Source organism: Lissotriton vulgaris, chromosome 4_1 (assembly GCF_964263255.1).
Source record: "Lissotriton vulgaris chromosome 4_1, aLisVul1.2, whole genome shotgun sequence".
In the NCBI taxonomy this organism is placed as follows: Eukaryota; Metazoa; Chordata; class Amphibia; order Caudata; family Salamandridae; genus Lissotriton; species Lissotriton vulgaris.
The window spans coordinates 585,095,595-585,122,435 of NC_141691.1; the positions used below are offsets into that span (position 1 = coordinate 585,095,595).

At 46.3% G+C, this 26,841-nt stretch overlaps 1 protein-coding gene across 4 annotated transcripts in view; it reads left to right on the forward strand.

Moving 5' to 3' along the window:
- BBS9 (Bardet-Biedl syndrome 9) overlaps positions 1 to 26,841 on the forward strand; it is a 2,055,975-nt gene that overhangs the window by 809,182 nt on the left and 1,219,952 nt on the right. For all 4 annotated transcript variants that reach the window (XM_086964810.1, XM_086964812.1, XM_086964809.1 and 1 more), the window contains exon 13: positions 17,242 to 17,344. In XM_086964810.1, the coding sequence (XP_086820936.1) occupies positions 17,242 to 17,344 (103 nt within the window). The remainder of the gene's footprint in view (positions 1 to 17,241; positions 17,345 to 26,841) is intronic.

The following is a 26,841-nucleotide window of genomic DNA, read 5'->3' on the forward strand; positions in this document are numbered from 1 at the left end:
GTGTGGTGGGTGCATTGGTGGAGCTGTGCGGTGGGTGCATCGGTGGAGCTGTGTGGTGGGTGCATTGGTGGAGCTGTGTGGTGGGTGCCTCGGCGGAGCTGTGTGGTGGGTGCCTCGGCGGAGCTGTGTGGTGGGTGCCTCGGCGGAGCTGTGTGGTGGGTGCCTCGGCGGAGCTGTGTGGTGGGTGCATCGGCGGAGCTGTGTGGTGGGTGCTTCTGTGGAGCTGTGTGGTGGGTGCATCTGTGGAGCTGTGTGGTGGGTGCATCTGTGGAGCTGTGTGGTGGGTGCATCTGTGGAGCTGTGTGGTGGTTGCCTCGGTGGAGCTGTGTGGTGGGTGCCTCGGTGGAGCTGTGTGGTGGGTGCTTCTGTGGAGCTGTGTGGTGGGTGCATCTGTGGAGCTGTGTGGTGGGTGCATCTGTGGAGCTGTGTGGTGGGTGCATCTGTGGAGCTGTGTGGTGGGTGCATCTGTGGAGCTGTGTGGTGGGTGCCTCGGCGGAGCTGTGTGGTGGGTGCCTCGGCGGAGCTGTGTGGTGGGTGCATCGGTGGAGCTGTGTGGTGGGTGCTTCTGTGGAGCTGTGTGGTGGGTGCATCTGTGGAGCTGTGTGGTGGGTGCCTCGGCGGAGCTGTGTGGTGGGTGCACCGGTGGAGCTGTGTGGTGGGTGCTTCTGTGGAGCTGTGTGGTGGGTGCATCTGTGGAGCTGTGTGGTGGGTGCATCTGTGGAGCTGTGTGGTGGGTGCATCTGTGGAGCTGTGTGGTGGGTGCCTCGGTGGAGCTGTGTGGTGGGTGCATCGGTGGAGCTGTGTGGTGGGTGCATCTGTGGAGCTGTGTGGTGGGTGCTTCTGTGGAGCTGTGTGGTGGGTGCCTCGGTGGAGCTGTGTGGTGGGTGCATCGGTGGAGCTGTGTGGTGGGTGCCTCGGTGGAGCTGTGTGGTGGGGGCATCGGTGGAGCTGTGTGGTGGGTGCCTCGGTGGAGCTGTGTGGTGGGTGCATCGGTGGAGCTGTGTGGTGGGTGCCTCGGTGGAGCTGTGTAGTGGGTGCATCGGTGAAGCTGTGTGGTGGGTGCTTCTGTGGAGCTGTGTGGTGGGTGCATCTGTGGAGCTGTGTGGTGGGTGCATCTGTGGAGCTGTGTGGTGGGTGCATCTGTGGAGCTGTGTGGTGGGTGCATCTGTGGAGCTGTGTGGTGGGTGCCTCGGCGGAGCTGTGTAGTGGGTGCTTCTGTGGAGCTGTGTGGTGGGTGCTTCTGTGGAGCTGTGTGGTGGGTGCATCTGTGGAGCTGTGTGGTGGGTGCATCTGTGGAGCTGCGTGGTGGGTGCATCTGTGGAGCTCTGTGGTGGGTGCATCTGTGGAGCTGTGTGGTGGGTGCATCTGTGGAGCTGTGTGGTGGGTGCATCTGTGGAGCTGTGTGGTGGGTGCCTCGGTGGAGCTGTGTGGTGGGTGCCTCGGTGGAGCTGTGTGGTGGGTGCATCGGTGGAGCTGTGTGGTGGGTGCATCGGTGGAGCTGTGTGGTGGGTGCATCGGTGGAGCTGTGTGGTGGGTGCCTCGGTGGAGCTGTGTGGTGGGTGCATCGGTGGAGCTGTGTAGGTGGAGCTGTGTGGTGGGTGCATCGGTGGAGCTGTGTGGTGGGTGCATCGGTGGAGCTTAGTGGGTGCATTGGTGGAGCTGTCTGGTGGGTGCATTGGTGGAGCGGTGTGGTGGGTGCATCGGTGGAGCTTAGTTGGTGCATCGGTGGAGCTGTGTGGTGGGTGCATCGGTGGAGCTGTGTGGTGGGTGCCTCGGCGGAGCTTTGTGGTGGGTGCCTCGGCGGAGCTGTGTGGTGGCTGCCTCGGCGGAGCTGTGTGGTGGCTGCCTCGGCAGAGCTGTGTGGTGGGTGCATCGGTGGAGATGTGTAGTGGGTGCATCGGTGGAGTTGTGTGGTGGGTGCATCTGTGGAGCTGTGTGGTGGGTGCATCTGTGGAGCTGTGTGGTGGGTGCATCTGTGGAGCTGTGTGGTGGGTGCATCTGTCGAGCTGTGTGGTGGGTGCCTCGGCGGAGCTGTGTGGTGGGTGCCTCGGCGGAGCTGTGTGGTGGGTGCATCGGTGGAGCTGTGTGGTGGGTGCTTCTGTGGAGCTGTGTGGTGGGTGCATCTGTGGAGCTGTGTGGTGGGTGCCTCGGCGGAGCTGTGTGGTGGGTGCACCGGTGGAGCTGTGTGGTGGGTGCTTCTGTGGAGCTGTGTGGTGGGTGCATCTGTGGAGCTGTGTGGTGGGTGCATCTGTGGAGCTGTGTGGTGGGTGCATCTGTGGAGCTGTGTGGTGGGTGCCTCGGTGGAGCTGTGTGGTGGGTGCATCGGTGGAGCTGTGTGGTGGGTGCCTCGGTGGAGCTGTGTGGTGGGTGCATCGGTGGAGCTGTGTGGTGGGTGCCTCGGTGGAGCTGTGTGGTGGGTGCATCGGTACCCAGAGGTGGGCTGCGCCACTGCCTTGGTATATTGGTGCGAAAGCAAAAATGTTACTGACGACACATGCCAATTGATGAGGAGGTCCGAGTCAAAGCCTTTCTATGTGTGCATGCATTTTTTATAAGACTAGAATGATTGTCTAGGCCAATCCTAACAAATGCTCTGGACCCCGAGAACATGGAAACAACACTATGCACTCTTTTCAACTCACCCAATTTACCTTTCAGCAATAGGGACATGATTTTGATACCCTAGATATTACTTTTGAACCGATATAGCACTTTGCCAGCGGTAGTATAATGCCCTGCTCTAGGTTTCAATATGAAAACCAGACGAGGTAAGCTGCCTGGCAGACCTCCAACAATGTTTTTTAATTATTCACTGACTAACTTAAAAACACCTCTGTGGACCCAGATATTTGAAAATAACTATGATCAAAGGCAGCAGCACCGAGAGGAACTTTACTGTAAAAATGCAACCCGTTACCATCAAACATGGCCCTGCACGGCTATGCTGCTCATGCTTTCCTGAGCGGCCACGGGATGGCTATTCTGTATGCGCTCTACCTCAGCATAGTCTGCAGCTCCAAGCCCCGCCCACTTCTAGGAAAGACAGGCCATCCCGCCTGCCGTAACCATGATAAGAATGTTAATTAATACCCCGCTCATGGACACAGCAGAAGGGGAGGGGGCCCGAAGGGGGCGCATTCCTGAATCTAGCCAACTAACAGACATAAGGAAAATAAATGACTTTCACATGCGAACGCTAGTCATCAAATATTGTATCGCTTTCTAACTATGAATTAGGCAAACTAAGTAGTTGAGTTTCAAAAACGAATAAGTTATCTTAACATTTAAAAGTGCGGGAACATTTCTACACCATGCATAGGACATGTTTGAGTGAATAATGCGCTATTTCCACCGCCAGCTTCGCCGGCCTGCAAACAATACCAAGAAAAGACAATTCGAGAGAGCAGTCCGAAACTGGTAAAACTGAAAACACACTCCTCCCTGCCCGTGCTCCCATTAAATGTATTACAAACAATAGCCGATTCATGTAAAGACTCAAATCTAGATAGAAAATGCTCAATGTTTTCCAATTGAGGGGCACAGCAAGCATCCATGGTAAAATTGCAAGCCGAAAATAAACCCTAAAAGCAACATCTGCTTATTAGTGATCCAAATGTCAGCGCTTCAGAGTGAGTTTTTTTAACCACTGTTGTGACCTCACTGCAAACACTCGTAAGCATACCATGTCAGAAGTCCCAATGCAGACAGGCTGACTTCGCATTTCATCCTTTCAACGTCGAAAACGGAATTGTTTATAGCAGTACTGGTCGCCTTCAGTACATCGAATGTGACGTGCAGCATCCCAGGTGATCAGTTCACACTTTGTATTCGTGTTAAATCCCTTCAGATGTAGCTACACCCGAGCTGTATATCGTGCACTAATAAGATACGGGTTTGAGATGGTGGAAGAGCTGCTTATCTCTTATGGAGATAGATTATCTGGGGGGAGGAAGGGCTCCTAATGGGAAGTGTAGACGGGGAGAAATTGAGAAAAAAGCTGAGCAGGGAGGGTGTTATTGCGGCTATCTGTTTGCCCGAGGGGAGGAGAAATGCCGGCCTGAGGCAGAGCACATGCTGAGAAGCTTGTGGGAGGGGGGCTGGGCTGCCTTTGATCTGGTAATGCGAGGCAGGCAGGCAGGCGGCTGGTGGCATTGTGCACGCGCTTTTTAGGGCTTGCGCAATGACCTAAAAAGCACATGCACTTGAAGGAATCGCCAGTGGTGGTTAAACACTGGATAAGCCGTAATAGAGCTTCGCCAGCGATGCGCAGAAGCGCAGAAGCGCATCAGCAGGCGAGCCCTAAAAACACGAAGGGATTTGGGAGAGACTGCGACAGCTGTACCTCTATCGCCAAGAGAGAGAAAAGAATGGCTGAAAGACGGACTGCAGAAAGTTTAAGAAAATCAGTGGAAATGGACATCAGAGCTACTGGATGACCTGTGTGATGAATTACAGTCCACGGATTTCCCATCACACTGCAGTGCACTTGAGCACATCGACCAACAATCAGGCTGCAAACGAAAGGAAATGTTTTTCTCTCTGATGCGTTAGGAGTTTAAACGCCTTGCCAGTGAAGTGTCAAAAGTAAATGTCATATTCCACTAGACACACTTAGCCAGGTGGCATGGGGGTTTACAGTTTAATAAATAAATGATATGATGGAAGAAAATAATAAATGGCTTACAAGGGTAAAGCAAGGATAACTTGCCTACCACTAGACTGTATCAGCCAAGGCAGAGGGAAATATAAGATCGTTCAAATTCTGAAATACCACAATCCTTTCGTAAGAAGTAGGTAAGCTCCCTATAAATTGGTTTTGACATGTCCTTCTTCTCTGTGGCTCCTGCGTCATTTCCTGTTGCTATCGTTGCCATGCTTCTGTTGCACCTGGACGTAACTCTATTAATCCCTTTTGCTTCCGTGTGGATTCCTGGATGTACCGCTGAAGTCATCTCGGGGCCTCCACACTTATCTCCTCCATTGTCGCAGTGGATGTCTAGAACCAATGTATGCCAAGAAAGTTTGAAGGCCAGCCTGTCCTGCGTGTGATGACTTTTTCTGGGATGCGAGTTGTGGGACTGTAATCAAGTCTTATTCAACACTTCATTTGTTCTGTTCTCATCCTCCTGCTTATCCTGTCAACGCGGTTCTCCTTGAAGAGCCAGTACATTGTGTTAACGCGAACTACCATCTTTGTTCCATAACTTCCTTCTGTCTCAAACATAACCGGCTGTGTACTTCCTGGCCCCTTATCGGAAAATTGAAGCAAGAGACGATAAATTAAGCACTTTAGCACTTCACGTGTTAACTTGAGATATTTCTACCTATGGGCCAAAAAGTGGAGTTTAATTTAATTGAATGTTAAGCTATTTGTAACAATAATCATCTAGAAGGAATTGTTGTTAAACTTAAGTGTAAGACTTCCGGTTCGTTTTAAATTTGACTCTCTTTTATTTTGATGTGGGATGTGCTCTGGTTTTATTACCTAAGCACTTTTTCAATAACTTTGACTTTGAATATGTTTTCCTACTCTGTGCATCATCTATCCATCGATTGTGGGGGGTGGGATTGAGGGGGGAGAGGGTCACTGTTTAACATAAGGAGAATCCAGTCATTTCTGCATGGCCATCTCCATGACCGCGGTACTCGCTTTCCCAGGTCAAAGACAGTCTTCAGCAACTGAATGTGCATCTGCCAACTAGAAACCTGCCAGGGGCGGCTCCTCCACTTGGGTGGAGGAGCATCACCCTACTGCTTTCTCGCAGTGTGAGAAGCAGCAACATAAAATGGTAAAACTACCATTTTATGTTTCTGCTTCTCGCACTGCGAGAAAGCAGAAGTGTTTGGTTGCGGGCAGGTAACCCAGATTTTCTGACTCCACCTCTAACTCCTGAGAGTATGGTGGTTCAAGCTGCATTTTGCAAGACCCCTCGTGGACAGAGAATCCAAGAAAATTAAGGCATTCAGTGAGAAGGATATTCGCTTTGGCCATCCTTGCTTTGAGGTCCATCAATGTCAGTTGCTTGCTTGACCAATATTCTCGCTCAGAGACATGGTCAGCAAAATCTTGACAGCAGTACCTGAGGCCTGCGGGCCTCCCCGGCTCAAACTATTCAGGATGGTGAAGTTGCAGCCAAATATGTCATTAGGTCTTGCCTGATGTTACTGATTGCTTTGGGTCAGGAAGTTGGCACCAGCGTTTTGCTTAGTCACCACGCTTGGATGATATCTATGAGCTTCTCTGGGGATGTGCAGGCTTCGCTTATGGATATGCCTTTTGATGGGCCTTGTTTGTTTGGTGAAAAGGCAGATTTGGCCCCGGAACGCTTTAAGAAAAGTCGAGCTCATTCTTTGGACGCCTGCCAGGCAGTTTCCCCATCAGTTTTGTTCCTTTCTTCTGTATTTTTTTTAATTTTGAACTTTCCAAAGTGATATTACAGAGGTAAGGCAAAATCAAAAACCCACCAGGTCTCCCCAACTCCCTTGTACAGCAAGACGAATCAAGGACATAGAAATAAGTAACAAGACAAGTTATACAATGGACTAACAAGAGAAAAAAGAAAAGACAAAAAAGTCACATAAAACCAAAATTGACTGGAAAAAAATATGGCATAATCCTAAACTATCATAATTTAACATACGCAGATTAGGGAGGAAGGCCCTTAGGTTGCCAAATTGACTAGTTCGCCCTATGGGCCAGTCTGATCCAGCTAGATAGTTAGGGGTTCCCAGATGTCTAGTCCCTTCCTTTGCCCTTTACGGCCTTTTTTGCGTAGATAGCCTTCTCAAGGTGATAGGCCGCAACTAGCCTAGCCAGCCATTGGGAAAAAAGAGGAGGATCTGCATCTACCCATGCAGAGGCTATGCAGATCCTCTCCACCATCATTGCCACAAATATGAGTGCCCCGCCCTTCTTTCTACTGACCTCCTCTTCGGTCCCTAATAAGATCGTCTTAGGGGTCAATTCAATGACCTGGGAAATAACCCTCCCAAGGAAGGCCTGTATTTTAACAAGAAGTATGTTATGTTTCGGGCAGATGGCAAACATGTGTACTGCGTCTACACAGAACTCCGAACACCTAGGACACAGCGTCCCCTTGCCTGTTCCCCATTTAGCGACTCTGCTAGGAGTACTGTATAGAAAAAAAATGGTTGTAAAATATTGCGCCTGTAATTTGGCCGACAGCAGATCGCTTTGGGCAAGTATCAGCTGTGCGGGACCTCCAATTTTGCTTGCCATTTGTCTGCTATTCTAGGTAGGTCAAATTATACATACAATGGTTCTGTCGTGTTCGGACTGATTGCTTCAAAGATTAAGCAAACAAATGGCTAAGTGCCTCTTTAGTTATCAATTAAACCAACTAACCTAGCGAACAGATTAGTAATGCAAGTCCAAACCTTTAAGGGTAAATCAAAACTTTTTTTTAATGAATTATTTGCATTCATAGATACCCTGTTTTCATTCAAAAAATGATTCAGCTAAACAGTTATAATATACTCACCAGTGCAACAATTTGTGACAGAAGTGAATTCTTAGTGCTTAGTGATGTATAGTGCAGTTGTGAATTTGTGACTTTTATATACAGTGCGGAGGGGGTAAAAAGGAGGGGGGGGGGATATTTGGCCAGTAGGGTTTTGATAAAGTTGGTACTGTGGACCTTATCTGTTGGTTATGTCACAGTTCGTTAGTTGCTGGTCCAAAGAATTTTTGCGTCGACGTTTCAACCCTGGGGTGCCCTACTTGAGGTAGGTCATCAGGAGTTTGACTGTTTAGTACAGAGTAGTTAGAGCCAATCTGAGGTGTTACTGGAGCCCTTAAGTTTTCGATAAGATCTATTTTCACAAACCCAACGGGTCCACCAACCTTTCGAGACAGAAAATTGTGTATGGCGATATGCTTAAAAGCGTCTTGGTCTCGCAATCCATGTTTGCTTTGGAGCTCAGCAAGACTTAATTCCTTCAATAGAAATTAGGTCACCCAGTTTTAGAATGCCAGCTTTGTACCAATCTTACAGATAAGACCTCCCAAAAATAGCAGGCAGATTAGAGTTGTTGTTGATGAGTGAGAAGTAGTTCAATCTCCCCAGCCCGTAAATCCTATGAACATTACAAAAGACCTTAAAGGTGCTCATCAGTGTCTTGAATCTGACTTGCTTGTAGTATCCAAAGGACATTTGTCTTATGAGACAGCCACGGGCCTCCTCTCCTAGTAGTAATTGAAAAGGCGAAGGAAGCCCAATAGGAGGAGAGAAGGAATGTTCCTTCACTAATTCCACACTATATTGTAAAACTGAGGCCCAATAATAAAGCATTATGTTGGGAAAAGCCCACCTGCCCCTCTCTCTAGGAAGAGACAGTTTCTTTAGCGCCCATCTGGCTTGTGAAGAAGCCCAAATAAATTGCGTAAAGAGTTGCTGGAATTTTTATAACATGATTTTGTTAAACTCTAGAGGGATAGTTCTAAGAAAATTAAGTAATTTCGGAAAGTAAGACATTTTAATGACATTGCATCTACCCACTAAAGTCAGGTGTAGATTGTTAATTCGATTAAGCGGTCTCTTCGTTTCAGTGGCCAAGGGGGATTAGATTTTCTGCCACAATATCATCCACATTTGCAGTTAACATTACCCTCAAGTATTTTGTCTTTGTGACGACCCGCCTATCTATCCAGTTGATTTCTTTATTGACAACAATTTAGGTTTTATTTTTATTCAGTGCGTACCCCGAAATTTTCCCAAAATCTTGGGCCTATAGTTCTAATGCTAAAAAAGTACTTTCGGGCTTTGGGATAGCTATGGCTGGGTCGTCGGCATTAGCCATAATTTTAGTGTCACATCCAAATCTGCTTACTGCCTGGATAGCCGGATTGTTCTCTATTTTCTTGATCAGGGGGTCTATGTATAGAGCAGAAAGTAAGGGGGAACACAGGCACCCTTGCCTGGTGCCAGAGAGATTTTGAATTGCTTAGTTATCCTCCCATTTATTGATACACTGGCTGTTGGGTTCAGGTATAGAGCTTGAACAGCTTGTGTTAACTTTGGTCCGGAGCCCATCCTTCTCATAACGCCCCAGAGAAACTGCCAGGAGACCCGGTCAAATGCTTTTTCAGCATCTAGAAGAATTAGTGACATCGGGTCTCCTGTTACTTGTGCTGCGTCAAACAAAGTAATGGCCCGCCTAATGTGTTCGGTGGTGCCTTTCTTGGAAATGAATCCATGCTGCCATTGTGACACCATAGATTCAATTACTGAAGATATTTTCATTGCAAGGATTTTAGAAAAGACTTTTGAGCCACAGTTATTAAGCGTGATCGGCCTATATGATCCCATTTCTAATGGTGCTTTATCTTTTTTAGGAAATATAAAGATTTTAGCATTGGACCAGGAAGCGGACGGAGAGGCCCCGTCAACGATAGAAGTTAGTTACTACATAGGAGAAAATGGGCTTTATTTGGGGAGCAAAAATGTTATAAAATTCCACCTGGATGCAATCAACCCCTGCGTCTTTCCCGTCCGGTAAACTGGCTAGAGCTTCGGCAATGTCTTCCCAAGTTGGAGTAACATCAAGCTGATCGCGATTTTCCGGACAAATTTTGGTTAAAGTCACTTCTTCTAAGTATTTAGTGATCTCGTCCTCTCTTACGTCTACTGAGCTACTGATTTTCTCTGAAAATAAGTTAGAATAGAACTCTCGGAAACCCTCTTGAATTTTGCTGGGGTCATTAGTCTCCTCTCCCGTTGCAAGTTGGATCGACAGTATTTCACAGCCAGCAACCTCCTGCCTGGTTTTAATAGCCAAGTGATGGCCAATAAGGTCACTACATTCATAGTTTTTTTCCCGTGTCGAGGCCCACTTAGCTGCAACCTTCTCTGCAAATACTGACCCAATTTCAGCTTTAATGAGTGTCACTACGTTTTGAGTAGACTCAGTATCCTCCCCTACTTGAACAGTTCAAATTAGTTTCTCCTCTGCCTTTTTCAGCTTTTCCTGGAGTTCACAGATCAATAATTTTTCTTTCTTATTTTTGCTGCTTGAAAACCTAAGTGTCACTCCCCGAATACCTGCCTTTAATGTGTCCCATACATAATTGAGGCCGATCTCATGTTTTTCTCATGAAATTGGACCCGTGCTTTCATGTGTGTCCGGTATCCTGCGTCCTGTAATAGCGCTTTCTCGAAACTCCATTACGGGGTTTCCCTCCAGTTCCCAAGTCCCCCAATGTTTAAAATAAGTGGATTATGGTCTGACATAAAATGCGGAGCAATATCTATGGAGCATTCACAGAGTAAAGAGGACGAAATAAAAAAATAATCTAATCTAGCAAGTGACCGGTGTGGGGCAGAAAAATAAGTATAGCCTGGCAGAGTAGAATGTAGGTTAGCCCAAGCGTCACTAAGTCCATGAGTTTGAACAAGGTTAACTATTGCTTGGTATACTCAGGGCTTCCTTCCTGCGTAGGTCCATTTATCGCCCGCTTTCCAATTACAGGGCAGGTTGATATTAAGGTCGCCACAGATAATAATTGGAGAAGGCCAATGGGCGAGCTCTCCTGTAATCCAGTCAATGATCCCTGGGTCATCAGCGTTGCTAGCATTGATCAAGCATAAAGTAAGAGGGACATTAGGTGGCAAATGGCACTCTGCGATTACCCATCTGGCCAATGAGTCATATTTCATGCAGCGGTATTTTAAAGGTAATCTGCTTTCAGCCATGATCCCTACGCCTTTTATTTTTGCACCCTGTGTGGTACCCCTATAATTTTATACCCCAATGAACTCAGTAAATGCTTTTGTGAGCCCTCTATATGCATTTCCTCGAGGCTGACAATATCGCCCCCCAGCAATCGTAAGCCTTGTGCTACTTTTTGTCTCTTTGTAGCTTCATTCAACCCACATATAATCACTGAGACGATTCTAAAAGTATTTATCTTAATCATTTGAGCATTTTCAAAAAATTAAACCAATACATTCTTAATCCCTTAAAAGTGCTTAACTTTGTAAACTTATTTACTTTGACAAGTGTTTTAACAAGTGATTGTGCGTAGAAAAAAGTGTACTCACTTCAGCCATTTCATTGCAATCCCCCCCTCCCAACCCTCCCCCCCTCCTTTCGTTGAGCAATCAGGAATAAACGGAGTGATGGTAGACAGAAGTAAATCTCCACCACTAAACCACGCCTTAGAGAGTTTAAGTAAGCCTTCGGCTAGATCTAATCACACCTTATATAAAGACATTCAGATAGATACTTCATAAATTCTTGCTAGAGCTAATCAACGAGAGGGATCAACATAATGATACAGAGAAAGAAAGAAGAGATCTCTGCCCCTCCCACCTTCGCCCTCCCCCACAAAAGTGGGGAGATAATCTCCTTAAGGTAAGCCTGAGCCCTTCGTAGACTTGATTTCTCCCAGGTATTCACCAGCCATAATCTCTGACAAAAAGATTTTAGAAGCCCCATTAAAGATAACTTTAAGTCTGGCAGGGTTCATTAAATACACTTGAGCTCCAATCTGTTGGAACAGGGAAATTAGCTTACGCAAACGCCATCTCCGTTCTACTGTCTGATAGCAAAAAACGGTTTCGTAAAAGAAGTTACCCCATTGGACCCCTTCAGGGAGTTGGGGCGGGCCTGGTCGTATACAAGTTGCTGAAGAAAAAAGTTTCCAAAGTATACCAGGAACGCCCTTGGTTGTCCTCCAGATGAGCTGCTGCCGTCGCGTTGGCGTCTTAGATTAAAAGGGAAGTGATGTGCCCTTTGTACCTCATGGTCCCAGTCCAAGCTTGAATGATCAGGAAAGGATTCTTGTAGAAGTTTCACTATGAAACGTCTAGGATCTTCTCCCTCCTTCCCTTCTGGGATTCCAAGCAGACGAAAGTTGTTTCTGCATTGGCGGTTTTCCTGTTCCTCCATTTTGGTCATTAGATCATGCAGACAAGCGGTATTGGAGTTGCTCTGATTTTTTACGGAGGAGACCTCTGTTTCCAAACACTCGGTGCGCCCTTCACCCATGGTGACACAGTCACTTATATCAGTGCAGATTTTATTCAGTCTTCTCATGCCCTATTGTAATTTTTAAGCAGCCCCTTTCGCTGTGCGGTTATCCGCCCGAGCCTCTTCTTGGAATTCTTTTATAGAGGCTAAGATCGAAGCTACTGAGGGTTCGGCAGTATCTTCTGGTGCACTCTTTGTGTTTTCCCACACAGTCGTGAGAGAGCCATCTTCTTCAAGAGGGTAGGACATCTGTGAGTCTGAATAGTCCCACTTAAGCTGGCTGCATCATTTAGCCTTACTTCTTGCCTTCCCAGGGCGTTGTACTGTTCCTGTGTCCTTAAGTGACTCCTCACTATTGCCTTTGCTTATGTTAAACCCACCCTCGTACGAGAAGGTCCCAGTGCCATCTGATACCGAGTAGACGTTTTCAATACTTGTCTCCGGTGTCCATGGGATTAGAGGGCCAGTGGCGGGTTCCTTTCAAGGATACTCCAGAGTCGTACAGGCTGCACCAGACCTTCCTGCCCTGTGCATCAGCCACCCCAGTGTTTTGGAGTTGGGATGGCAGTCAGTCAGACAAACGTACATTTCATCAGGGACAGTGCTCATCCTAGTACTCCAACTCTGTGGCATCAGTCCCCAAGCCGCTTTAGCTTGCCCCTAGTGGAACACAGCCACCCTGTAGGTTCTAAAGGACCACGTTGGACAGATAGGTCCTGCAGATTGTTCAGTGAGATGGTATCCTGTCATTACTTTCCCACTCGCTGCACCCACATTAGACCAGCTTTCTGAAGAGCACCTTGCCATTTTAATGCAGGAGGAGCAGGCTTCCGTGTCCAAAGCGGCCATGGAGAGAGTTCCGGCCTCGGAAATAGGGACTGCTTGTTACTCACACTAATTAATTGTTTGAAGAAGGAAGAGGCCTTTATCCTGTTCTAGATCTCTGCCCTCTGAATGCCTTCCCGTAGAAGAAGAGAATAAAGGGGTTCACATTGACCCAGATTCCATCTGCCCTGGATCTGAGCAACTGGATGGTAGACCTGGACATAAGGAGTTTTTTTTCATATACCCTTCTTTCAGTCCCACAGATGTTACCTGTGGTTCAAGGTAGACCAGGAGAATTTTCAATTTGTGGTGAAACCCTCCGGCCTAACATGCCTCTCCAGTGTTCGTGAAAGTGATGGTGCTGGTTGTTGCATACTTAGTGTTTGGGGATACCAATTTTCACCCTATCTCAATGACAGACTGTTGAAAGTAGACTCACCCCGTCAGTCGCAGACCAGTTCTGGATTTTAGGGAATCTCCGAACATCTTTGGGGTTCACAGTCAACATGCCGAAGTCCCACCTGACTCCTTAACAGAGGCTCATTTTCATTGGCACCATCACGCTAAGTCAAGGACATTAAAGCTAAGATCCTGATTTTTCAGCCATGGCCCTGGGTCTTGTGCGGTCTCTGAGGCTTCTTATCCTCTTGGCTTCCTGCATCTTGCTCTTGTACTATGCTAGATAGCATATGCACCCTTTGCAGGGGAACCTGAAGTCTGAGTGGGCCCAGCAGCTAGGCAACCAGGAGATTCAATACAGGTTTCAGTGGAGACTGCAAAACATCTGGAGTGGTGCCTGCTCAACTGAAATTGGACCAGAGGCAGACCACTCTTACTTCCTCATCCAGAGCGACAGTGGTGCTAAATGTATTGATTCTTGGTTGGGGAAGTTTTTCGAGAGAGGTTGAGATTGTAGAACTCTGGTCTCTGGTAGAATCCAGTCTCCACATCAATCTGCTGGAATACCGCCATTCGCCTAATGCTGAAGGTCTTTCTACTGTCTTCAAGAGGAGGCTGGTACAGGTTCTCACAGACCCCACCACTGCCATGTGCTACTGCAACAAGTAGAGTAGTGTGGTGTTCTGGATTTTTTGCGGAGAGTTTTATTGCCTCTGGTGCTGGCTCAGGCAGCAAGGCGTTTCCCTTGTCTTAAACCAACTTGTGGGGTTTTTGAACATCAGGGTAGATAAATTCAGGCAATGGTGCCTGGCAGATCACAAATAGAGGTTCACCCTAAGGTGACACAGGGTATCTTCCAACAGTGTAGAGCACTCTGGTAAGATCTTTATACCATTATAGAGAACACACAGTGTCAACGCAGAAGAAGGCTTTCTCTGGGAGATGCATTCTGACTAGAGCGCAGCATAAGACTCTCATACACTTTCCACCCCCACCGCTCCTGTCCTGAGTTCTAAACAAGATCAGGAGCGACTAGGCCCAAGTCATCATAGTAGCTCTAAATTGGGCCAGGAGAGTGTGGTATCCATGAGCCCCTGCCCCCCAAACAGGCTTGCACCTTTGGAAGATCTTCTGATTAATTCTTCTAACCACAGATTCCTCACTTTGTAAATAATCCCATACATCACACTGGTTCCAGAAACCTTCAGAACAGATCTCCTGCATGTCACAGGTCATGTCATGCAGTTCTGCATCAATGTTGTTCTTCTCTCGAAGTAATGAGAGGAGCTGTATATTAGCACCACTGATGCACGCTGGTGCCCTATCTTTTTGTCCTGGTGTTCCTTCTTTTTCATGCCTTCTAGAGATTCTCCCTGGTCAACCCCTAAAACCACAGGGTTCAAACCATGTAGGTATTTTCACAAACAGATGTATGTGACTAACCCTCATGAGGACTTTTTGTGGTACCTGGGCTTAGACCATGACTGCAAAGCCTGAGGCAAGTGCACCCAGGTGAGCCCGAAGGTCATACAGGAAAGCAAGGTCAAACTCCATGTCACCAAACACAGAATCCACGGGTGCTCCAGTTGGAATTCTGCCAGCGTGCCCACCATCGGCAGTTTCTGTGCACCTTGGACCTGTATTGCATTCAGTTCTGATGATGGCACTCACTTCAGTCAGGCTCCATCCCTACACAGTTTCTACTTGCAATAATGCCATTATACAGCCTATTACATCATCGGATTCTGACTCAAACCTTCCACTACCTCGCCCTAAATCACAATTGCTGTCTAATCTCTTGGCAACCCCTCTTATTCTGTTACCTTGCCATTAACACATGAAAGGGCCCAAACTTTATGTACTTATTTTGTCACTGGTTCTGAGAATGACCACTGTAATGATAAGGATGATTATGTTATGATGAATACAATTGGTGTGAAAAGCTTTAGATTCCAGAAGGATTGTCACTTCCCCTCATACAGGCCTTGTATCTTCCCCAGGTTGTACTACAGATGAAATCTCCTCTTTTGCTGTAGTGATGTGAAGGGCAGTTGAGCTGAGGTGTTAGATCTACAATTTCCAATCATGGAAACGAAAACTAACATATTGATGGATGTTCTACAATCTGGCCAGCTCCCTCTGAGCCACTGCTTCTATTTAAAGAGGCATTTACGGGCAACCTCTCAGTATTTGGGCTTTGCCCTGTTCAGGGCCACCCATTAATAGACAAACTGCCTGTTGCCATCTTTTTGCACTTGGCGATCCTGCCTTCCTAACCAGCATCTATTGAGGTTGAGGTTCCAGTCTTACCCTACCTCAATGACTGGTTGTTGAAGGCGTGCAGGCAGTCAACAACTACCTCCAGACAATTTTTAACCTCCTAACATTGTTGAGGTTTATTATCAACGAGCCGCAGTCACAACCGACTCCTTCTCAGATGCTCCCTTTTATTACATCCATTCTGAAGACGGGCAGTTTCATACGTTTCCCTAGGAACATTTGGACTTTTGGGCTTTGATTCAGATGTTTCAGCATCTGTCCTGGTTCTCATTTCAGATGACTCTTAGACTAATGGGATTGTGGGGCTCCTGTATCCTGTTAGTGACGCATGCATATGGCACATACAGGCTCTTCAGTAGAACTTAAACTACCAGTGGGCACATCAGGAGATCTGTCCGATTGCATTCAGATTTTGGAGGAGACTGCTGAGGTGGCTTCTGGACGGCAATAGAGTCAGTGGCAGGGGCCTCTCATTACCTTATCCAGATCTGATGGTGTTCACAGATGTATTACAGCTGTGTTAGGAGGCCAACTGGGAAAGGAGGTGATTAGAGGTCTCTGGTGGAGACTCGACTCCACATCAACTTGTTGGATTTTAGCGTGATTCACTTGAGGGTCTTCCTGCCCGCCAGAAAAGGGACGCTGATGCAAATGCTCAAGGACATCACCTTGTGGTACTACAACAAGCAGGGTGAAGTCTGAGGCCTCGTGCCGGTAGGCTTTACACCTCTGGAAGTGGCTGAACCACCAAGTGATTTTTCTGGTGGTGAATCACTTGGTGGGATATTTAAACTCTGTGTTGGAATAAATCTGTTGGCTTTCTAACAAGAGTAGGTGGAACCCTGACTAGAACTCACACTCATCATATGGCAAGGATAAAAGATCTCTGCCAAAGAGCCCCGACTAAGGGTGCCCGTCTGTTATTGCACCGCCGACCCGACGAGGAGCATGCCCAATGATGAAGCATGACCCCCAATATCCTATATATATCCTATAGGAACTGCATACTATCTTTCTTGTTCTCTGTCAACAACTACCTCCAGACAATTTTTAACCTCCTAACATTCCTTTGAGTGGTACTGCTTTGGCTTCTATTCTTAAGGTGTACAATCTGTGCTTAGAGATATCCGTCAGAGGAACATATTACTTATGTTTGATACAGCTCTTTCTGGTGGATACTCTGTCTAACTGCAAATCCCTCAATGCCCCCTCCAACCCTCATTCATTCTTTGAAATTGGTCTCTTTTTCCATCTAAAAGGTCTCAAGATAGAGATGTGCACACTTTTACCCTTATTTTGGCTCTGCGTCCAAGGGCACTGAGCGAGTCAAGAAAGAGATCAGTGCGCATGGGTGGCGCTTAAGGCAAGATCCCTTTGCCCCATCCGGACTCAATGAAGTCAAAGCGGAGCCGCACAGTGCATCTATCAGAAAGTGGGGATACTGCTGTGTAAATGTTTCCTGAGCCAGTCTGGCACCTTGGGGTATTTTAAAGGTGCGGAATCTGTAGTGAGCTAGAGAATCCACCCAAAAAGCATTATTGAAGCAAAGCAACCTGTTTTTCAGGATTACTGCTGGTTTCTCACAGGCCTGAGGATTGTCAAATCTGTGTGCTTCATTGATGTGTTTTAATGAGTCCCACTTTCAATTAAGCGCTTGAGTTACATTGTGTTCTTTTCACAATTCATGCACTCTTCTATATGTTTTTTTTGGACCCAAGTTAACTTATTGTTTTCCACTTCCCACAGGTGACCGTTAGGAGCAGATTGGCCGTTCAGAAAACACTTTTAACAATTTGTGTGCAACCTCCGTTAGCACTCACCCGTAGCCAGTTCATATTTGAATCACTTGGTAAGTTAATGTGGTTTATATCCTTTAATTGAAAATGTATGCTTTTGGATCAGTTATTCTGCATAATTCTACCCTTAAAAATATTAAATTTCGTATTTATGTACTTTTCAGATTTTTAAACTCAATTAGTGCATTCAACATATTTGCTACTTTAAATTAATATGCTTTATTTTCTTGCCCGGGATGCTTAAAGGTTTAAATCGGATGCACTTGGTTGGTGGAATTTGAAAATCTCTTAAGCTAATACTCCTGTTAAATATTGTATTGTATGGAATTATATTATGGGATATTAAACAGCTTCCTAGGATGATGCATGGCATTGCTGATTTCTAATGAGCGGTCAGGATCTACGAGTTGAAGATGATGAAAATTCAAATTGACCAGTTTTGTAACATAAAATGAACTACCACAGACTCACTTTCCAGTGGATTACAGTTGCATCTTGGAACTGGCCTTTGGTGTGTGAAGGTGTTCAGTTGTGTTACTTAAGTAGAAGAACGTCCATTGTGGTTTTTCGGGGGAACGTGCTTAGCACACCACCCAAAACCTACATGCTTGATGCACTAGTTGCTAATAGAATTTTTTTAAACTAGTCAATCGGATTGATGCAATGTAAGGGATGGGGAAGGTGGAGTTTGCGCCCTAGTGTGGTGAAAGGCATGAAATTACACTGTTTTAAGATTATTACGTTCAAGAGTTTGCTTTTACGTTTTACATTCCTTAGCAGTCATGGATGTTTGCTCTGCTGTACATTGACATCTAGGGCTTTTGGTGATTTCTTGTACTTGTGATAAGGCTCCACACACAAGGTAGAAACTGAGGAAATCACACCAAATGATCATGGGTAGGTTGTTCTCCACATCGCCTTGGCCCTTGCATCCAAGTAGGTCGAGCATTGCCTTCTATATTGATACTTTCAGCAACGGCCTTATCGACAGTGATGACACTTACCAGTGATGCAGTGTTTTCAAAGTAGTCTAGAGGAGTCAATGGGATAACCTGATGTCCCTCAGAACCTGGGCATTCATAAAGTAATCTATAAGTGGTTCTTTTGGCATAGAACAAATGCTTTGATCCTATAAAGTATTGATCATGCAAGATAGTCTAATAGATTTCTTTATAGACTTCGGATGGAACACACAGATGAAATCGATTCTTGGTATGAAAATCGTTTTTATTCTTTAAATCATGTATGGCTGTCAGTTTCAATAACATCAAATGACATTAGTGACATGAAAATGAAGTGAATAAAGTGAAGCAAGGTGACATATGTGACTAAGTAAAATTATACACATGTAATAAAAAGCATACAAATATGTACACAACTAGCAGCCCGCCCAAGCGTTGCCTGGGGCAGAAGGGGGTTGGGGGCAGCATTTCAGGCTTGCGTGCACTCCCGCCCCGGCCACCGCCCGCCACGACATTGTCTGTGTCCCGGACAATGTCATGGCGGGCGGGGGCCGGGGCGGGAGTGCACGCAAGCCTGAAATGCTCCCCCCAGACCCTGAGCCTTACCGCAGTTGTTCCGGCCCAACCTCCCGCACCGGCTCCCTCCCGTCCCGTGTCCCAGAGCCTTACCTGAGCCGCCGCTTCTCCCCGAGCTCCTCACTTCACCGCCGCTCCTCCTCGTCATCACGTACGTTGCGGCCAGCGGTACGTCGTGGCCGTCAGCGTTGCGGCCGGCGCTACTTTCAGGGCACTACTTTTTTTTAAAAGATATTTTTAAATGTACGTTTTTGTTTTATTTTCTATGTCCATCTGCACACCCTGAGGATTACAACAATGTATTGGGTGTGTGGATTGGCGCTGTGGTTCCCGAGTTTACCTTGCCAAAAGGTTTGTGTTCTCTCTTTATAATAGTAGTATAGATATATAAAAATTACAGCTAGGGTGGAGTCTGTACTTTCCAATTTTAACACATGATCTCGAGTGACCCCCTATTTGAACTTTCTAATTCTTGGGGCCAGGAGACCTGAATGGACATAGACTGAAAATGAACGCCTATGTTTCGACCTTGGATATGCTCAATTAGGGAAGCTTTACAGCGGGTCTTCCTTAGGACGAGCAGACAACGGAGGACAGCCAATTCCAAATGAAGCTAAACACTCCCACACCGAGGGTTAGTGTTATAAGGTAGATTTGATTTCAAGGCAGGGAACAATGTCCAAAAATCTCCAATTATGAGATTAAACTGGAAGAGTAGTAGTGGTGGCATAGACTTACCACACCAACTTGTAAGTCTAGAGACCAACTTGAGGGTTGGAATCTCAACAGAGTAGATCTGAAAGGGGAGAACAACTCACCAACTCAGTTTTAATCTTGGCGAGTTGGGTAGGTTACGAATCAGAATGTAGAAATAATGGTCATTAAATTAATTATCTTATCTTAAACTTCTCAGTGAATGATTCAGGCTCTAGGGATTCCTCTGTGGCATATTTGCCAGGTGTTTTACTTCTCCAGCCAATTGCCATAAACTTTTTTCAAACGGGTGGTGGTTAATGTGAACTTTTCGTCTTTCTCTCTATTTCATGGTACTGTTTTCGCCTCCCCCCCTCTCCTCCCTCCTCAAGGACCGGCACCCAAGTCCAGCCTCAGTCTTCTCCTCCATTTGTACATTCTTTCTTGGTAAAGCATTGTTAACTTAAGTGTGATATGTTCAAAATTTGAAACATATTTAAGTATCTGGTCTGGGTTTCAGGGATGTAGTAACAATCCTGAGTATTGTGGAATTAAAAAAACACTTTCCAGGTCTCATTGCCGTTTGATATTGAATAGAGAATAATGCTGTTTAGTATATGTAACAACAGATTCAAGGCTGGATTATGCAGTAAGGAAAAGCTCTGGTCAAATATAAGGAAGTCAAAGTGATGAGAGTTGAGGATGAGACACCAAACAATGATTGGAATTCACAGGAGACTGTCTTCAAAGGCAAAAGGAAGCCAGAAGGAGCAGTGGGGGGAAGCTGCAGAGTTGAGGTGCAGTAGTCTGGGCAGAATATTGTGATCTACAACATTTGGCGGTAAAAGGGTTCCGAGATCTCTACAGGAATAACCAGGAACAATGAAGAGGACATTTGTGAGAGCCCTCTTGCTGTACCAAATAGTTTATTGTGCACAAGCTATGTCTGCCCTCCTAGGCATAAGCATCCACCTGAATGTGATGATATACATATATATATATGTTCATCATTGTGACACACAATGCCTTCCCTTTGCTTTTACTAAACACTGAATTTGGTAGACAGCTGATATTACCCATTCAGGTGCTCCCTCCTCATCTCCACTGAGGAACTCGTGCCCCATGCCCATCAAGGACCTAGTGCTGGCTTCAAAGCACCCGTCTCAAGGGCACATCCTCCTCCCAAATAAGCAGGGCTACACCCCCAGGGGCCGTATTATACATACGGCGAATGATCCTTGATTGCACTGGGCGCAATCAAGGAAAATGCGGTGTATTAGGATAAATTCGATGCACATTCATGATATAAACAGGATGGCTGCTTTGAAGGTAACCTGCCTGCACTTTTAAAGGGGATTAGAGATCCCCTTGCAGGCGGGTGCAGTGAGTGACTGCACCGGCCTGAAAGAGGATATCTTGAGGGTCCATGGAACCCCCTTTCCCTCCTCCAGAGGGCTCCTATCAGGGGGCACACTGACAGTGCACCTCCTGATAGCTTCTTATCCTGATAGCTTCTCTGTTTTTGCGCCTGTGCCTGTAATACGACGCGGGAGCACAGGCAAAGGTATTCCGTCATTTGCATGGGATCACGCCCCCATGCAAAAGAGGGAACACCCTCTGATGATAGCGCTGGCTCTTTATGTGCGCCAGAGCTATTGGTATCACAAAAGGGGAAGCAAATGCGTCTGCGGCCCTTTTGTAATACCAAAGTGTCCCGGGTGCGCGCAAAGCAGGCTCAAATGCCAGTTGCGCAACAGGAGCACTTTGGTAATATAGCCCCAGGAAGTTTGGAATCAGTATGTTAGTTAAAACTGGGAGGAAGGTAAGCCAAGTAGTGGCTTAATGTGTCAGAAGGGTCAGCTGAGACAATGGGAGGTGTACAGGCTCGAAATCTGTGGACCTGTTATCAAGGTTTGAAGCATATCTATACCTTGCAGCTATTACCAGTACCACATTATTAAGTGCTGTGCTCAGTTTTAGTACATCATTGGGATATTCTAAACACCATTAGCACCTGGTTAATGCACCTGTATTTCCTCACATTCAGTTTTACTGATCAGGCGCCTTTCCCTCACCCTGTCATATGTCAGTATCTCTTTAAAACATATCTGCATTTTCCCCAGATTATTTCACTATAATTTCCTCTCTGTTTCCCCTCATATACCAGCAATGAATGACACACGTTGGTAGAAGTTGGGGGTGAGATTTTCCCTTCACCCAGTTGCTTCCATACGCACTGTGGCTCTTTTTTGAAAGCCTTCAATGATCATTCATTTCCAAGTAAATGTGGCCCCCTTTATACCCTTCTGCTGGATTTTGTTCTTACTGAGAACAAGACTGGGCGAGCACTACTGAGCTTCGAAACTTTGGATGTGCTGGATGGGATCACCATTCAACGATAAGACTAGGATTGAGAAAAACACAGCTTAACCTGTTCGTGGTTTTGTGCAATTTATGCTAGAGATGAATCAACTGGTTAAACCATGTACTCACAGAGTGGGCTGTATGCTCGACTGTAGTTTTACCAATGATCCTAACTTAGCCATAAAGGAGATTATCCCTCTTGCCTGCACTGATAACCGGGCGATAACTTTTGTTTTAAATACTCCCTGAATCAAACCTTAAGCTCACAAAGTACCAACACCATTTGTTCAGCGTCAATGGAATAAGTTAGATAGTACTGAATTAAATATTCTACTGTCTGAATCTCAGTCCTCTTTTGCAAACTTTGTGGGTATATATCCTGCGTCAGCCATGTTTACTGGCTGGATCGATACGGCAATTACATGCTTAGTCCCACTCCCTCCTAAAAAACTAAAGCCCGTCACAGAACCTTACTTACTGCGCCATGGTTACTCTGACATACTTAGGCTGCTGAGGCAGAGTTGCATACGGCAGGAACAGCTGTAGAGAATGAATTACTGCCCCGTTGGGAAAACTCAATATAAAAAGATGATTGAAGACTACAAAAAGAAAATAAATAGCGCCGAAGCCATTTTTGTAACTAACAAAATTAATTCTGCTAAGAACTCACCTAGGAGCTTTTTTACACGGTCAACAGTCTTTCCAAATTTGGCTCTAAATTTACTAAGACCCCTGATCAGCCATTCTGTGATAAATTAGCTGATTTGTTTTATCTATAGTAACTAATTTGTTGTCTTAGCTATTAATACTGAGTTTACTGTATTTAACAAGTCTTCTGAGGGCTCGTCCCCTCTATAACAGTGCAAGGACCGTCTTTTTTTACCACTTTTACACCTCTTTCAGAGGATAGTGTATCCAAATTGATTCAAGTAGCCGCGTTGGTGCCCCATCAGACCCATGTCCTCCTCGGGTCTGGCTCCCTGTTGGTAACACCATAGCAGCACAGCTAACAACTCTTTTAAACAAAATACTTGACTCAGGCTGCTTTCCCTTAGATTGGAAGAAAGCATCCATATTACCCATTCTCCACAAAGCGCTTCTTGACCCACTGGAGGTAAAAAACGATATGCCAATCTCCCGGCTTCCACTTCCAGCAAAGGTCCTGGAAAAATGCCTAAATTTGGAGATCATTACCATTCTGGATTCAAGAACTATTCTTGATCCAGTGCAACACTGCTTCAGATCAAACTACTTCACAGAATCAGCTTTGCTTGAGGCGACAGAGGAAATCTGGCCATTGTTGAAAACTGTGGAAAAGCAACCTTAATTTTGATAGAGCTTTCGGCTGCCTTCGACAAGTTTGATCACATGTTGTTGGTCACCTGTCTCACACAGATTGATTTCTCAGACCAAGCCCTAAACCTACTAAAGACATTTGTGTCTAATCGAGAGTAGGTGGTGACTCTTGGTATCTTTTCCTTGGTTCCATTTACACTGCCATGTGGGGTAAGTCAAACCCTCTTTAATATTGACATCACTCCCTCATTGTGCTGATTAGGTCCCATGGCTTTTCAGTCCTCCCTTATGCAGATGAGACCCCGATCATGGTGTCTCTCTTTGAACCCTGAAATAGTTGCCTGTAGATTTAATCTGTACACGAGGAACGTCATAGAATGGATGCAGGATAACTACCTAAACATAAATTAAGAAATAACAGGGGTAATTCTTTTAGGCAATGATGCTTCTTTTTGGAGTTCAGCTTGTTGGCCCTCACAGCTGGGCTCCCCCCCCCCCCCCCCCCCAGTACCAGTCCACAAAATCAGGAATCTAGGAGGCATTTTTAACACCCAAGTTGGTTTTCTCTGACCATGTAAATCAGGTTGGCTCTGCCTGCTTTTTTACCTTAAAGTTTTTTTTTAATCCTATTTTTTCCTCTGGAGTTTAAGAAAACTGTATTCTTGGCCCCAGTCATCTCAAGGTTGGATTACTGTAACACATTAGAGTGGAGAGGTGTGGCTCACTAGTGGAGAGGTGTGGCTCACTGGTTAGAGGCGGCAGACCCGAGTGCAGAGAACGGCCCGGGACCAGGGTTCGATTCCCGACGCGGCAGGGTCTTGGACCAGGATCAGCGGACTGATAATTCTCGCATCGGTGCCTACTCCGACCAGGGATCACACTCGGCAACTCTGGGCATTAGCTTGCCTCATCTCCACAACGGCCCCACACAAACGCCGGGGATGCCTGGTTTCACCTTGGAGACCCCCAGGAGGGACTATCTCACAGGGAAAGCCAGGACGGGTTCCCCAGCGGTCTATAGCGCTACGAGGCCTCCGGGTAGCAGTGCGCTTTACAAGACACAACAATTTACATTATATGTGAGCTCACAGCAGAATATTCTTAATAAGCTCCAAATGCTGTAGATTGCATCTGCCTGTATCCTGTAAGTTTAGCCCTATCTCTGCAGTTCCCATTGGCTACCCATTAGAGGGTGGATCAAATGTAAAGATCTGTGCTTGGCCCATAAGAACCTCCACAAGGATGCCCCTCTCTCCCTTTAGTTGAAGTTAAATTGGTACATTCCTTCGCCCAACCTTCAATGCCTAACTGCTAACAAGTTTGTGGGCCCAGGATGAAGAAAGCTCACTGGGGAGGAAAATGCTTTTTTTACAATTCTTGTAATAAGTGGAATGCTCTGCCTGGCAACCTGAGAGCGCAGACTAACCTGCTCAGCTTCAGAAAGCTCCTAGAAACCTGGTTATTCCCTGTTGTCCATTGATTAGGTTCTTGTTCTTTGCCTGGGATGTGGATGTGACACTCGTTTAGACACAGTGCCAAGTCGCCTTTTTGATAGATTCACGCTTTTCAAGAATATATTAATATAACATCAGTACACTATTGTTGCATTGAAGGGCCATAGAGAGGTTTTCCGATTTGGAAACAGGGACAGGGTGTTAATCCCACTACTTCCATATACCGAAGAAGGACATAGGCCTCTGTCCTACTATGGTCCTCTGCCCTCTCAACTCCTTTCTGTGAAAGGACAAGTTGAAGATGCTTACATTGATCCAAATTTTGTCTGCCTTGGATCCTGGAGACTGGATTATAGCATTGGACCTGTAGGACGCATATTTCCACATTCCTGTCTTGCAGACCAGTTGGTATTACCTATGGTTCACAGTAGGCCAGGATCATTTTAAGTTTGTGGTGCTCAATTTTGGCCTCAACAGTGCTCCTTGGCTGTTCACAAAAGTGATGGCAGTGATTGCAGCACACCTCCAGAGGTCAGGGTTCTAGTTTTTCCTACCTCTACAACTGACTGTTTAAAGGAATGCTCCTCCCAGACATTCGTGCAGCAGTTTCAGACGAAGGTAAACCTTCTAACACCATAAACATGCTGACATCACACCCATATTCTTCACGGTTGCTCCCATTCACCGTAGCCATCCTGGATATGGTACATGTTCATGTTGTTACCCCTGAGTGGTGAGTCAAGGGCATTCTGGATGTGATCTAGCTGTTTCAGCCTCTGTCTTGGATTACAGTGAGAATGACTGAGGCTACTGGGACTCTAGACCTCCTATATTCAGAGTGGCTCATACCAGCTCTTCAATGGGGTCTAAAGTCCTAGTGGCACAGTAACAGGAGAACCTATCGAATTTTATCCAGGTGTTGGATGAGGCTGCTAATGTGATCTGTAGTGATGGCTGCTTGACCTCGCAGATCGCTCTCTTTACCCTATTGAGAGCTGACAGTTTTGATGAAGCATCACTGCTGCATTTGGGAAGCCAAGTTGGAGAGGTGGAGATCAGGGAACTCTCTTCTCTGACATAAACATGACTTTACATCAATCTGTTTGAGTTGAGGGTGATCCGGTTGGCCTTATAGACTTTCCTGCCAATTGTCAAATCGAATCTAGTGCAGGTTTTCACAGACCACACCACTTCCATGTTGTACTGCAACAAGCAAGGTGAGGTCTTCGGTCCTGTGCCAGGAAACTCTGTGCCTCTGGAAATGGCTGACTTGGCAGCTGGGCATTTCTCTGGTTGTGCACCATCTGGTGGGATCTATAAATGCCAGGATGGGCAAACTCAGCTGCTGCTGCTGCTGCTTAGCCTATCACAAATACCAGCTACATCCAGGGGTGGTGCAGGGTTTCTTCCAGCAATGGGGAGAACCTTGATTCGATCTCTGTTTGATATTTCAGAGAATGCACAGTGTCAACAATTTGCATGCTGGAGTTCCCCAGAAATTGTCTTCTTGGAGACGCATTCCACCTAGAGTGGAGTTTGAGTCTCATATATACCTTTTTGCTCCTGCCTCTCTTGGCTTGACCTCTCAAAAAGTTCAGGACTGGCTGAGCCCAAGTCGTCCTGGTGGCTCTGGACTGGGCCAGGAGAGTGTGGTACCCAGTACTCCTGGGCATCAGCATCTGATCCTGGACCAAACTGCTGCTTCAGGAGGATCTTCTATTGCAGCAGCAGGGCAAGGTGTGGCACCTGGGTCTGTGCAATCGGTGCCTCAAAGCGTGAGTGGAGATCAAACGGTGGCACTTGAATCCATTTAATCCCTCTCTCGAGGTTGTTGATGTCGTACCATCGGTTAGGTCCACAAAGTCAGTGTGTGCTGGGACATGTTTACGGCTTGGTGTAGCAACGGCCACATGGACCCATTACAAGCCAAACTTTCTTTTACAATTGGTGGATCAGCTTTGATTGTGAATTTGTGACGAAGTTTCCTAAAGATTTAAAACATATGTTCCCATCAAAGTACTTTGTAATGCTTCAGTATGACTTGAATCTGGTTCTCACTTTTTAGGTCTCGGACCGGAAAAGCTGGCTTGCCAGCTTCCGGTCAGAGAATTAATGATTTTGAGTACGGAGCTTGAACCCGCCTCTGTACTTGACCTCTCCTCAATTGGCTGGCTTCCTAAACGGAGGCCAGCCATTGGAGGAGAG